Below are 14,260 nucleotides of genomic sequence, written 5' to 3'. Positions count from 1 at the left end.
GCACTTTATTTTTATAAAACCACTTTCTGTATCAGGCTTGTGGGACAGAACAAAGCTCTCAAATCAAAGACCCACAGGGGCTAGGCAAGTTAACATATGAAGCTGGACTGGTGTGAGACAAGCGGGAGTGGTGGGGACTGAGGCAAACACATCTCCTGGGGAAGAGGTAGTTGCAGCTCAGCTCCTGTTCATTGTTGCTTCTTGAGAAGGTGGGCCTGGCAATGCTGCTGTTGGATCTCTCAATTTCTTAAGCAAAGCCAGAATCAGCCTATGTAAGATTAGTGAGTGCTGGGGCTCTGGGCCAGACTTCCAGGCTCAAATTCTGCCTAGTAGTTACCTACACATTTTGGTCATCGATTTTTGTCATCTGCAAAATGGAGATCAAAATTCCTGCCAAAAGGCACAACGTGATCAAAATAATGAGAAAGCTTCAGGGAAACTAGACATAGGTGGCATTCTACAAAACCACTGGTTTGGACTCCTCAAAAATGTTGATGTTTACAAAAAACAAAGACGGGCTGTTTCAAATTAAAGATGACTAAAAAGACATGACAACTCAATACAACGCATGATCCTGGATGGAAAAATCACTGTCAGAAAGGACATGACCGGGACAAGAGGGAAACTGAAAATACGCATATTAGATGACTGTATCACATAAATGTCAAATTTCCTGAATCCAATCATTGACATGTGGTTACACAGAAGAATAACTTAGGAAGAAATCTGCAACTGGTGCATATGCCTCGGGATGGGGGGAACATACTAGCATCCTCCTCATTCACGGTTTCAGTGAATTTGCCTACTTGCTGTGGTCAAACAAGGTGACCCCCTGCCTTCTTGTTTCAGCTCACGCTGTAAATAAGCATCCTTTTCACAAATAGTGCTACACTTTCCCACATTTCTGTGCTTTTTGTTGATTTCACTCTTTAAAATGGTCCCCAAGGGCAGTGCCGAAGCACAGGAAGGCCGTGATGTGCCTTATGGGAAAAACATACATTACGTAAGCTTCAGGTAAGCATGAGTGATAGGGCTGTTGGCCATGAGTCCAACGTTAACGAATCAACATATATTAAGTAAGGGGTCATTAAAAAGAAACACATATAAAACAAGTCTACATACTGACTGGCTGACAAAAATGTTGGGACCAGAGGCTCATAAGAAGCTAACTCCATATTCCTCTTAGGAGCGATGGTTCAGTAATTCAGTGTTCACAGTGACTTCATGGAACATAACCACTGCAAATAAGAACTGACTGTGTATCTATTTCAGTTACTGTTCATGCAACTTTTTGGGTACGTTTGAAATCTCAGAAAATGCTGTAAAATTTTTTTTTGCTCAGGGGCTCACCTGACTGGGGCACTGGGAGAAGTAACACCGGGCGGTCCAGACCTAACAAATACAGACACAGGAGGAGGTGTCCCTTATGAGTATATTTCTGTGTTCACAAACGCACACACACACAGTTGACCCTGAACGGGGGTGGGGGGGTCAAGACGAAAAGGACAGGAGGCATCCAGGTGGCACTGGCATGGGGGAGGAGGAGGGACAAAGGGACCGTTGTCCCCGCTCTGGCTCCCATCAGTGGCCTCCAAACAGGAGGTGAACCTGGAGCTGGAAGATCAGGAAGTGCTTATTCTCTTAGAGGAAAGTTTCAAGTGCAGTCATTTCTCTTTAAAAAAGCCTCTTCCCTCCACGCTCTGCCCCCGATGAGAGCCTGGCCCCCTGCGCAGGCTGTCCTTGGGCTGGGGCAGGACAAGGTCGTGGGGAAGGGCGTTAAGGCCAAAGCTCTGAAGTGCCCACCCTAGAGGGGGGGCTTAGGCAAAGTGGCTGCCAGGGGTCATGGGGTGGTCCCCTCTGTGGTCCAGCTGGTCCTGCAGGCGAGCAAACTCGGCCAGCTCGTTGAGCTCCTGGAACTGTCGGTCCGTCTTATGGCTTACCAGTGAGCGGTAGAAGTGGACAGCAAAGACGATAAAGATGAGGCCAAAGGGGACCATGATGGTGGTGGAGGCGATGGCGGCAGCCTGGCCCGGGGTGATGCCGCCACTGCTGTCACTGCTGTCGCTGCTGTCATTGGTGGCTGCGCCGCTGGCAGAGGGCTTGCTGGTGGGCCTTGGCTGGCCTGGCTGCTTTTTGAGAGGCAAGAATTTGACCCAGCAGAGCAGCACCACCTCGGCCAGGAAGAGAAGTGTGCCAATGACGGTGGAGAAGGCCCAGGCCAGCTCGATGTGGCGGTGCATGCGCTCATGGGGCGACTCCTTGACTGAGTTGAGGTTGTGCACGTTGCTCACAGCCTCGATGTTGGGCAGGATGCAGGTGCTGATCATGAGCGCAAACAGGTGCACGGCCACCAGCACTGTGGTGCAGGCACTGAAGGCGATGAGCAGCCCAGGCGGGTAGTCATGGTCAGCGTCCAGCTGCACCTCCACCATCGCCACCTGGGGGGAGGGGGAGAGGAGGGGCTGAGTGACGGGACTGTCACGGCTCACTGAGGCTCTCCTCCCATCAAGCTCTGGGACCCTGGGTAAATCACTTGGCCTCTCTGAGCCTGTTTCCATATCTGAATAATGGGGATAAAAGACCCCCCCACTTTGGCTTGAGAAGTGGCAGAAAGTATTGGTGAATAAAGCAGGCTTGGAGCCCAGGCTGATTGGATTTGCATCCTAGTTTTGCTATTCACAAGCTGTGTTTCCTTGGGAAAGTCATTGAACCTCCCTGAGCCCCAATTTTCTTATTTGTAAAATAAGGGTATCATATTAGTTTATAGGATTATTTTAACAATTAAATGAGAGCTCCAGGTACATGGCCAATGCTTCCCAAATGGTAACCACCACAGATGGTTAAAAATGGTACGTTTTATATATATTTCACTATGATAAAAAAAAAAAGTTTACATTAAAAAAAAGGTACCCTCTCTGTTGGTACCACACTCCTATTTCCAAGCAGAGGCTTCTTCATGCCCTGATCTGGGGACAAGGAGAGGGATGTGGTGAAGGGATGAAGGCCCTCCCAGGTCATGCACAGGCCCTTTCTGAGAACACAGTGCACCAACTGAGAAGGAACCAAGAGGGGCTTCCCAGAAGAGGTAGGCCGTAGCCCGGTGCTACAGGGCAAGCCCTGGGGCCATCCCCTCCCCCAGCCCCAGCTCTGGGCTCAGAGCCCCAGAGCTGACGCATGAGCTGCTCCCCACTTCCTGGAGACCCATGGATCTAGGGTCAGCAGGGGCCCGCTGCCCGCTGCTTCTCACCTGGGCCTTGCAAATCACCCCCATGTAAAGAAGCCAGCTCATCAGATCTGGGCCACCAGAAGCGGGCGGTGGGCACACTGCCAGGGTCTGCCTGATGGGGCCAGAAGGACTGGGGCAGCGAGGGCCAGTGGCAATACCATTAAGGGTAGTGACCCTTCACAAAGGGTTTGCTATGTATGGGCCAGGCTCAGAGGGGGGAAGTCTAATGCTGAAATGTCCCCTCTAGTCCCACACCTGTCCCCTTTTGGGGATGGGGGCGGCTCCTTCCTTCCCAACTCTCTTGCTGTAATGCCTGGCCCTATTTGCTTTAATTTCTTGTATCTTGGCAGCCTTCCTATGGCCCAGAGAGGCAGTGTGGGGCACGGGCTCTGGAGTAAGGCTGTCTGCTTTGAGCCCTGACTGCTCTGCCCTTTATTAGGCTGTGACTCTGGCAAGTTCCTTCAACTTTCTGGGTCTCAGTTTCCTCATCTGTAAAATGGAAATAATGGTACATAACTGAGAGGGTTGTCGTGAGGACTGAGTTAATCCCATGTCAAATACTTAGTCCCTGGCACAGAGTAAATGCTCAAAAAAGTGAGCTTTATCATTATTATGATTCCATTTAGAAACCTCATCCTCAATCCTACTGTCTCTCTACAAAGCCCCTGGGCTTCTATCCTCCTGCAGAACTGGGCTTCTTTGGGTGACCATGGTCAAGTTCATCCCCTCTGTCTCTGAAAAAGGAGGGGACATGGCAAGATTAAGGTTACCGTCTAGAGCTGATCTGGGGTCTGACACCTTGAGAGTCTGGTGAAAATATCGGGTACTCCTTAAGACACCCTGGTGTGTACAGTCATAGGACTTTTCAGACAATTTCAACAGGATTCACAGACTTCTGTGTTAGAACTCCCACAATTGATGACTGTATGAACTTTTCAGCCCAGGAGTTTACAAAATGCTTCAAGCTCGTATAAATCTGGGGCAGTGCCATGAGGATTTTGACCATTTTTAGGATCACTGGTGGCCTAAGGCCAACCGTGAAATTTCTTAGCACATGCTAGTGAGGGACGTGGGGCCTCAGGGCAGGCCACCAGGGCACAGCGGGTTAAGGTCTGCACCCCTGGGCTCTGTCCTTAGGCCTGACTGCACTGCAAAAGGGGGGCACCCCCCCAGCAGGGCATACCTCCTGCCACCTCCCCACCCCCAGCACTTCCTCTTCCTGTTTTGGCCTGCTGCCCCGGAACCTGAAACCCAAGAAGGGACGAGCAGGAGAGCCTGCTGCTCAGCTGCCCCAGGCCCACTGGCTACTAATTCACTCCTTGGAAATGTACAGACCCATTAGGTGCATGAGACCCTAAGCTGGGGGCTGGGGGTTCATACAGTGGAGACATATGTGGGCAACCAACATGCTCCCTTAAATCCAGTATCTCCCCCTCGATCCAGCCATTAAGAGGGAACCAGCTCCTTCACTTACAAAGCTGGAGACCTCTCTGGGCCGCAGGTTCCCCATCTATAAACCAGGGGCCTGCTTCTGATGGCTGTTATGAGGAGTCTATGGATTAATGACTGCAAAGTCCTTAGAATAAGATCTGGCATATATTACACTTAATAAAGTGTCAGTGATTATTAGCAACACCATTATTCCTCTTTTACACATGAGGAAACTGAGGCTCAGGGAGGTAAAGTCAGCTGTCCTGAGGGTCATCCTGCTGCTGAGTGGTGGGATCTGTACTCACGTCCACTCATGCCTAAAGCCCGTGTACGAAGCAGGTAATGGTACTTCGCTCAACTCTGCCTTCACAGACGCTGTGTGTGTACCCTCTCAATTCATATCTGAAATCCTGACCCCCAAGGTGATGGTGTTAGGACGTGGGGCCTTTGGAGTGACTGGGTCATGGGGGTGGAGCCCTCGTGATAGGATTAGTGCCTTTATAAAAGAGACCCCCTCACCCCTCCTGCCAAGGGAGGACACAGGAAGCCAGTCCCTCACCAGCCATGGAATCTGCTGGCACCTCGATCCTGCATTTCCAGCTTCCAGAACTGTGAGAAATAAGTATCTGTTGTTTACAAGTCACCCAGTCTGTGGTATTGTTCTAGCCATCCGGACCAATGAAGATGGTGGCTGAGGAGATTAAATGAGGTCTTGACATGTAAGTGTTTAACAAAGGGCCAGCCCACAGCAGGTGCTCAATAAATCTTAGCTAAAAAGAAAAACGCAGGGCTGAACTTGGAAGACAAACAGCCCCTGATGCCCTCAGCTCAGGCTGGAGACAGCTGACCCCGTGCGTCTGTGTTCTGCCTTCCAGGGAGGGTGAGGGGCTCAGACCCCCATTCTGGACCTGGGCTGCCCCTTCCCGAGGCTGCCCCAGCTCCAAACCCAGGGCACAAGGAGGATGTGTGCCCCAAAGCACAGCTGGCAGATGGCTACCTCGGCAGGACAGAGACCACCCTTGCCCCACAACTTGTCACACCCACAGGCTCCAGGACCAGAAAAATCAGCTACTGCAACATACCTGGCCTGGGGAACCCAGAACTGGCCAGCCTTCCCCCAGGGTCTTGGACTGGAGGGGAGGCTGGGCCTTTTGAGAAGGCCAGGGGCCGCTGCCAGGCTCCAGAGGAAACCCCATTGTCCTCGCCAGAACCTAGAGTTCCCAGAATCTGGACCATGTGAGTGGGCTGTATGCACCGTTCCGACACTGGGGGCCAAGCTCAGGATCACGGGGCTGCATGAAGGAATGGCTGGCACAAATCATGGATCCTGATGAAAACTGTTCACAGGAATAAGAACTACTGCTTTTTTCAGAATGTGTCCCACTTTGGAAATCTCCCCAAGGGTAGGGAGGGTAAAGCCAGAGGGGCCTCTTGGAATCTGGCAGGCGACTCCCAGGGCCCCAGCTGAGTCCCAGAGAGATCACATCAGATCAGATTGCACGCAGCTTCACAAGGTAAATATAGCCAGAGTGCTGGGCCGTTAACCCAAAATAAACAGCTCCCAGCCAGCCACGGGCCTGCTTAAACCTGGCCATACAGGTCCTAAAGTGTGAGGGATGGCCAGCCCCACCTCGCTCGGGCCCACAGACACCACCTCCCCTCCCCAGGACACCAAGCCTCAAGCAGTAGCCAAGAGGCTCCTATGATCCTAAGAAGGGTGGGGCCTGGCTGGCTTTGCCGGGCATCTGCCCACCACACCCAGATGCCAAACACCTCTCCTCACTCCTGCTGGGCTCCATGGAGACCCCGCCACCTGGCACGGGGGAGGCCAGGCCCTTCTGAGGCAGCCCTCCGGTGCCCCGCCTGACCCCGGCGCTGACAGCTGGGAGATGCAACTCTCCTTTCCCAAGCCTGGGCTTCTCTCATGCCCTCTTCTTAGGAGATGGGAGGCTGCAGCCTGGAACCCCAGGGCTGCCAAGCCGTAGTCACCCAGGGCTATCTGAGCCTGCTGGCCCCACCTCAGATGCAAACCATCTATTAAGAGAGGACTGAGGCCTAGTTTAGCAGTTTACAAACTCTTTTGACCACTATAGTCCAGTATACCACATGTTTCCATAAATAGACATATAGCCGAGTGTAACAGAAACAAGTTTCCCCAAACAATAATTATCCTTAAAGCACGCTAATGCAGCTGCTCTCACCACACGTGATGCGTGCTGCTGTCATTCCATTCTTATTCCATTAAAAAAAAATGTGCGGCTCACTTTCTGTCGCAGCCACTAACAGGTTGAACCTGCAGACTGGGGGGAGGGGCAGAGAACAGGACTTTCTCTTCATCTGGCTAATTCTGACCTCATCAGGTTTCACCTTCCAAGTCACACCCCCCCACCCCGTTCCATGGCCTCCCAGGTGAGGACAGGGCCATTCACGGAAAACTTTGATCAAAAACTTACTATGTGCCTGGAGGACTCTGGGGCTCTGCTGGAGAGAAGGCAGGTAAACAGCAAAATCCCTGCCCGGGGAGACTGACAGGCACTCAACACTGAGGCAAGTATTTTCAGGTGTGATAAGTGTCCTTCCATCAAGGCTCCTCCACACTGCGCTTGCCAAACACGTCGCAAAGATGTACTGACAAGTCTGGTTCCCTCCAATCTATTTCCCTGTTTCTCCAGCTTCCAGCTCTGGGCCTCGTCCCTCGAGGACCCTCAGTAAATAATTATTAAAGGAATAAATGAAGGCAAGGCTTGCCCTCTAGGTATTTTAGCCCAGAGTCTCTAAAGGGTTTGACAGACAATCCTATGTGACCCACTGGAAATCCAAAGACCCTATGAGAACTTTAATGACATTCATTTTTTAGCTCATCCTTTCAAAACTTTTCAATACTGTATTTTTATGTATGTTTTAATACTCATGTTTTACTAGCACAAATATCACACATAACCACACATATATGTACACACGTACGCACAGTATGTATACGTATGTATATGTACAAATATGGAGCCTAAAGCTGACAATCTTTTGAGGAGTGTGCACTCCTAAGTTTGGAGACTACCACTTAGACCAGGGGTTGCCAAAGTGGCCTGCAGTTTAGTTCTTGCAAATTAAGTTTTACTGGCACACAGCCACGCCCACTCACCTACCTAGGGTCTGTAGCTGCTGTCTAGCTAAAATGGCTAAATTGGGGGAGGGCATAGCTCAGTGGTAGAGGGCATGCTTAGCAAGCACAAGGTCATGGGTTCGATCCCCAGCACCTCCATTAAATAAAAAAGAACAACAATAAATAAATAAACCTAATTACCTCTCCCCCAAATAAAATGGCTGAATTGAATATAGGCCTTTCCCTACAGTGTGCCTCTGAAATCTTTCATAAGCTGAAATGGCCTAAAGGGACGGGGCAATTACTTTAGGAGATATTTTGCTAACAAATGCATGAATAGATCGAGATTAAAGCACAGATGCTCACAGACACAGCTCAAAGATATGGAGATATGGTGTCTTGATGTTGAGATGCTGAGTGCGGTTCCCGGGAAAGGAGCTTGGAGGCCCCCCTCTTGCCCCCGGGGGTGTGCGCTGCCTCTTTTAACGGCAAAGCAAACGCTGCAAGCTATTTTCACTTTTTGCCTTTTTTTGGTAAAAATAAAAATCCTTTTCGGGCTTCTTTCAGGTTAGCAAATAACAGGTACTAATGTAGGTTTTCTGTAAAAGCGAAGTGGCATAAAGCGAACTTTCAAAAAGTGGGGGATGCCTGTAGTTACTACCACTGAGACTGTGTGGCCTGCAAAGCTAGAAATATTTACTTTACAGAAAAAGTTGGCCGATTCCTGGGTTAGACCAATGCTCCCAAAGAAGGTTGTCAAATCATAGTCTCGGAAGATTCTCCTCTGAAGAAAAGAGTTTGTGGCATCTCTTCCGGGAAGCACATTAAAGGATCCCCAGAAATTCCACCAGAGAGAAACTTGCTCTTGTTTAAACTCTCTCAGTTTTACTTCTCCAGGGGAACTCTTCCCTAGCACCGATTACCACAGTGCCACTTTGGGAAGCCCTGGAGTTCGGCACCAGTCCTGGATCTGAAATCAGCAGAGCTCAACACAGATCCTGGCTGAAAATTCCAGCAATGTGCCGCAGGCACTTGTGAAGTTTTACAGAAGGATTCTCAGCTAGGCAGGGAGTGCCCTCCCCTTGGGGCATTCAGCAAAATTCCATCTACACACAGCCCAGAGTGCAGAACTGCACATCCGGAAGATGTCAAAGGCCCAGTTACCAACTAGCTATAGGGGGCATGAGAGGGTGGTTGAGTAGAAAAGGCTCCAAGTTAGACAGACCAGGGCTTGAAATCTACTAGCTGCGTGACCAGAACCTCTGTGAGCTTCTGTTGGGCCTCAGTTTTCCCATCTTTGAGAGCTGTCCTGAGGATTAACTAACAGTGAGTGGGGAGGGTATAGCTCAAGTGGTAGAGCACATGCTTAGCATGCATGAGGTTCAATTCCCAGTACCTCCTCTAAAAATAAATAAACCGAATCACCCCCACCCCGAAATAATTAAAAGAAAAAAAAAAAGAATGAAAGAAACGGGTCCAGCCACGTAAACTCGGACTAGTCATTCATCGGGGACCAGCACCTGCCCTCACTCACCAGGTTGCGTGATGATCACAAGAGGTGGTACAAGAGAACACTTAGCACGGCCCAGTCAACACTAGCAATGATCACCGTTAGTGATTAGCACCATGAGTAGTAACAGTAATTTCTTTCTCCTCTCCGTGACCCCTGAACTCCGAACATGTAACAGAGGCTGCATGATGTCTTATGATCTGAGCCCTTCCTTCCAACCCATTTTCAGAGAAATTCCAAGCAGCTTCTGAACCCGCTCTGGAACCTGGGAACAAAAGGGTGTTGGCGGGCAGAGAACTTGAGGAGGCAGATAATCCAAAAATAATTGATCCCAGGTCATGGAAAGCATTTTGTTTACGGCAGCAGGCTGACCTTCCCAATTATCTTCTGCTTAGGCTAATGTTACAGCCCGCCTTCCCCAGCAAACCAAGATTGCCGTGTGTGCTCGCCACAGCCCCATAGGGGCCAGGGTCAGGCTAAGGTTGGCTGCCTCTCGCTGAGATGGTAAACTGAGGCATGGATGGCCCGAGTCATAGCCCACGAGGGCACCCTCGGCTCAAGGAGCACCTGCAGGATGCTGATCATGGGCTACATGCAGGGCCCCCTGTTTTGGAGTCTGAATGCTGAGCCCAGACAAGGCATACTGTTTTGAGAAATGCCATCAGGAGTGGGAATCTGGTCTGCAGACTAAAAAGGGTCCAGCTAAGGTGTGTATCATCAGATCCTGAAAACTCCTCAATCCTTCGTGGGCCCATTCAAACCCTGTAACGCATTCTCCTGCAAGTCCACAGGAAAGCAGGCTATGTATCTCCTTTTTACATGTGAGAAAAATGGCCCCAAAGAGTAAAGCCACTTCTTTGAGAGGTTCTACAGCCCACCTCCCCAGCACACCAGGGCACCGGGCCAGGCCCTCTTCCCTGTGAAAGGGGAGTCCTTCCATCCTCTCCAGGCCCTTTGGAGCCCCTCCATCTTGTGAGCAGGTGAGCCTGGCATCCTCACCAGCTCTCCCACCCCTGGAGATCAAAGGTCACATCATCTCAGTTCTTCTGGGTTTCCAGGTTTCTAAGAAGGAAGCCCTCTGGGGGCAGGAAGTTGGTTGTGCTGAATCACAGGCCAAGGGAGATTAGTCCAGGAAACTTGCTCACTCTGTTTCCATGGCGCTGGGCTACGTAGCACCCCTTCCTCTCCGAGGCTCATTCACAAGGCTGGACGTCTGTGGTGGGGGTGGGGCATGGGCAGACCCACCCTGCTGAGCCCCTCCCTCACCCCACCCTAACCCATCATCCCCACAGATCTCCACACTCACAGTTACTCTCTTGTAACTGCTTCTCCAGAACACAGGCTGTCATAGGGTTCAGCCCTTCCCTGTCGGCAGAACTTTGGGGATTTCAACCAGTGGAGCCAAGAAGCCTTCCTCACCCTGACTGGGTAAAATAAAGGTCCTCAAGAGGCAGTCGGTGTGAGCCAAGGCCCACCAGCTGCCTGTCTGCCCCTGCTGCCCGACTTCCCCGCACTGTTTTTAGCAAGAGGAAGAGGGAGGTGACATTTGATTAGAAGGCCCGGCTTCTAAGAGAGGACTCGAGAAGGCAGGAAAGCGTCACTCATCGGCTCCTCGTTTCTCCTGGAGTGGCAAGGGGCCTGGGCAGCGATGAATTTATGACCCCAAGAAAAAGGGGAACGGGCATCCCACCCACACACTGCCATGAAGAGCCGACAGCCACTGGTGTCACTCCTTTCCACCTAACTAACGTTTTATTTTGTTTAAAAGTAGCCTTTCTGCTGTTCTTCTCATCCCCTGAAAGGCTTGGTCCTAACATGTCCCTGGCTGGACACTGATCAGCACTCCAGACACCACACACAGCACAAGCGCCCAAGAGAGTTCTGGAGGCCAGCAGACCCAGGCTGAAATGCTGCTCCAGCAGGTGAGCTGTGTGGCCTTGGGAAAGTCCCATGACAAAACCACCCCGAAGGGTGGTTCAGGACTTAGTGTTGGAGTTAGGAAACTCACATGGTGCCCAGCTCTTAGTGGGTGCTCGGTAAATGTCAGACTGACAGAACAGACCCAGACTAAAATCTAGAGTGCCAATTCCTTTCACATACATTATTTCATCTCCTTCCAAGTACTCCTTCAATTAAATCCTTAAAGTCAGAGAAACTTACGAATAGCAGATTTCATTTACCAATTCAGAAATCAGGCCCACAGAGGGATTTGTCTGAGCTCACACAGGCAGCAGAGCTGGGAGGGCTCTTCCCCCATCAACCACCTGGCCTTTGCACAGCAGCCGGGTGTGCTCTCAGGCCTGCTTAGGGCTTCTAACAATGCGTCTCCTGCTTGTTTGTGGAGCACAGGGAGAGGATCATACAAACTCCCTTCTCAAGAAAACAAAAGGGAAGGGTATCTTCACTCCCTCCCTCAAGGCCAAGAGCTTAGCTCACTCGCTGGCCCGGGGCTCTAGATGTCTTGGGAGGGGGCAGACCCCATTCACACAGGCTGATGTCACTGACAGTGGTAATCATGAATTGTTCTGTAGCTCCCGGCTCTGGAAGACTCCAAGATTCCCAGCCTGAAGGCATCCTCCCGGCTATGTCTCAGGCAAACCTGCAGCCTCACCTACCCATCCCTCTGAGGCTTGTTCTTCTGCCAACCCAGCCCCCAACGGGAGAGGAAACTAAACCTACCCCTACATCAAGAAAGAGCCCATTCAACGGGAACATGTCCCACCCTCCTCCCCCACACCCAGTGACTCAGTGGCAAGTTTCTGGAGAAGAAAGAGTGGGGAGTGGTTATCAAACCCCCAGGCTGAGGCTCTTGGAAAATGGGGGAGGGGAAAGGGTGTCAGGAAATCCCCCTACTAGGTAATAAAAGAGTCTGGCCAGTGCCTTCTGGCCTCAAGAGTGAGGGCACAAGAGAGATGGCTCAAGGGTCCTCCTCCCAACCTCCTGACACCTGCTCCCAAAGAGAACAGACTACTTGTCTTTCCCTCTGAACGTACGTCGGGCTGTCTTCTTACAGATCTGCTTCGAGGATCCTGCTGTTTCGCCCTCCTTGCTGCATCAAGCTTGCACACCTGAAGGCACCTGAGCCCCCCAACCCTGGACAATTATATGACACCCAATCTCCTACATCGGGTATGGCTAGTCGCCCACCTCGTCTCAGGTCCAGCACCTCTACCCCCCTCCAGCATACGACAGCTTTCTTCCAGCTCTTCCCTTCACCCCCAGGCCACTTAGCCCTCGCCCCTGGGGGCTCCGTCGGGGCTGCGGCGGCAGAGGCCAAGACATGAGAGGGGGCAGGGCAGGGCGGCCCGAGCTCACCATAGCGAAGCCGGAGAGCAGAGCCGAGGTCCGGCTGGAAGCTTTGAGCTTGGCGCGGCTCAAGTAGAGCTTGCGCCAAGACAGCGCCTGCATCGAGTGCTCGTTGAGGCTCATCACCTCGGAGTAACTCTGACCGATCCAGTCCGGGTAGGTGACGGCGGGTGGCGGGGGTGGCGACCCCGGGGGCTCCGCGTCCCCGCTGCGGCGGCGGCTCCGGCGGCTGCCGCTGGTGGTGCTGCCGCCGCTGAGGGGAAGCTCGGGGTTGCTGCTGCTCGGGGGCGGGGCGGGCTCCGGATGCATGGAGCACGCTGCAAAGGCGCGGGCCGGCCCGGACGCCTGCGAAGGCGGCGGCCCCCACCCCCCACCGCACCTCCGCCTCCGCCTGAGGCAGCCACCGGCTGCCCACCGCGCGCGGGTCTGGCCTGACCTGGCCGGCCGCCGAGGACGAGGAAGCCGAGGAAGCAACTGCAGCCCCAGCTCGCAGGCCCGCCGCGCTACTCGCAAAAAGCCAGAGGCGGCAAAGACGAGAGCCTGCGCGCCAGCCAGCGTACCGGATCCCGGGCCCGGACCCCCGGCGCGCGCTGCGATTGGCCGCTGCCCCAGGCTGATTTGCATGAGTCCCCGCCCACCCGCCCACCCCCAAGATGGGGTGGGCGGGGCTAAATCGAGTCATGTGACTCATCTCACCGGACAGCACCGCCCACAGTCCCTTGCCGGGAGTTGCCAGCGCCCGCGCCTCTTCCTGGAAGCGGCCCAGCTGCCCCGCCTCTCCGCTCTCCTGCTGCTGGCGCCTCGCATTTCCTCAGCTGCTCGGATGGCCCTTCTCCCAGAGCTGGGACTCCTGGATCGGGCCACCCGAGGTCACCTCTAAGCGCCTCCTGAGGCCCGTTTTCCCCTTGGAACTAGGTGGCTCAAGGTCTGCAGCAAAAAAGCGGACTGTGATCTAGAATTAATTCATTCTGTATTTATTGAACACCTATTGGGTGCCAACACTGTTCTAAGCACTGAGGGTAGGGCGGTTAACAAGGTGGACAAAATCCCTTGCCCTCTTGGAGCTTACTTTCTAGTGGGGAAGACACGCGAACAGCAAGGAGTAATATAATAGCTTAGAAAGTGATAAATGTATAGGAAAAAAAATAAAGCAGGGAAAGGGGGCACGGGTAGTGCAGGGGCTGCAATTTTAATATGAGAATGCTCTGGGCAGGATTTTTTTTTCTTTTTTCTTTTTTTTTAAGGGTAGGGATTTTTGAACTGTTTTGTCCAATTCATTCACTTACAATTCACTAGCATCATCTGACACATAAGCAGGGGTGCTAGGTAATACATTCATCCAGTAAGTTTGCTGCGCACCTATTAAGCGCTAGGCTGAGGGATTCCAAGAAAATGTTAACTTTCATGGAATCTTATATTTGAGTGAAGAGAACAGGCACTCAGCAAACATAAGTTCACGTCTCTCTTAGTTGGTCATTTTTTGAGTTGAGACCTGAACTAGCAATACAAAGAGCCAGGATCTGGTCTCCAGGGGCGGAAGAGAACAGCATATGTGAAGATCCTGAAGCAGCAATATCCTGCCAGTTGGAGCATTAGGAGGCCGATTTAGCTGCAGAAGAGTGGAGGGCAGAGGTGAAACGAGGGGGTAGAGTATTGGGCTAGGAAATCAGCTCCAGGAGGGCAGGGA

The 14,260-nt window shown here is 52.1% G+C and overlaps 1 protein-coding gene across 1 annotated transcript; it reads right to left on the bottom strand.

The window, feature by feature from the left end:
* Nucleotides 1–1,414: 1,414 nt before the first annotated feature.
* On the bottom strand, nt 1,415–13,112 carry LOC105102512 (calcium release-activated calcium channel protein 1). Its single transcript, XM_010995889.3, has 2 exons — nt 12,583–13,112; nt 1,415–2,438 (listed from the first exon to the last, which is right to left on the bottom strand). Exons 1-2 carry the CDS (start codon nt 12,880–12,882, stop codon nt 1,818–1,820), a joined length of 921 nt encoding a protein of 306 aa, XP_010994191.2. The 5' UTR covers nt 12,883–13,112; the 3' UTR covers nt 1,415–1,817.
* Between the last annotated feature and the right edge of the window lie 1,148 nt (nt 13,113–14,260).

Source organism: Camelus dromedarius, chromosome 31 (genome assembly GCF_036321535.1).
Source record: "Camelus dromedarius isolate mCamDro1 chromosome 31, mCamDro1.pat, whole genome shotgun sequence".
Lineage (NCBI taxonomy): Eukaryota > Metazoa > Chordata > Mammalia > Artiodactyla > Camelidae > Camelus > Camelus dromedarius.
The sequence above is the reverse complement of the archived record's forward strand: the minus strand, read 5'-3'. Positions and strand labels throughout refer to the sequence as shown.

Coding starts and splice junctions, on each gene's coding strand:
- LOC105102512 (XM_010995889.3), bottom strand. CDS start 12,882: ATGCATCCGGAGCCCGCCCCGCCCCCGAGCAGCAGCAACCCCGAGCTT. Junction 2,439..12,582: donor TGCTCTCCGGCTTCGCTATG/GTGAGCTCGGGC, acceptor CCCTCCCCCCAG/GTGGCGATGGTGGAGGTGCA.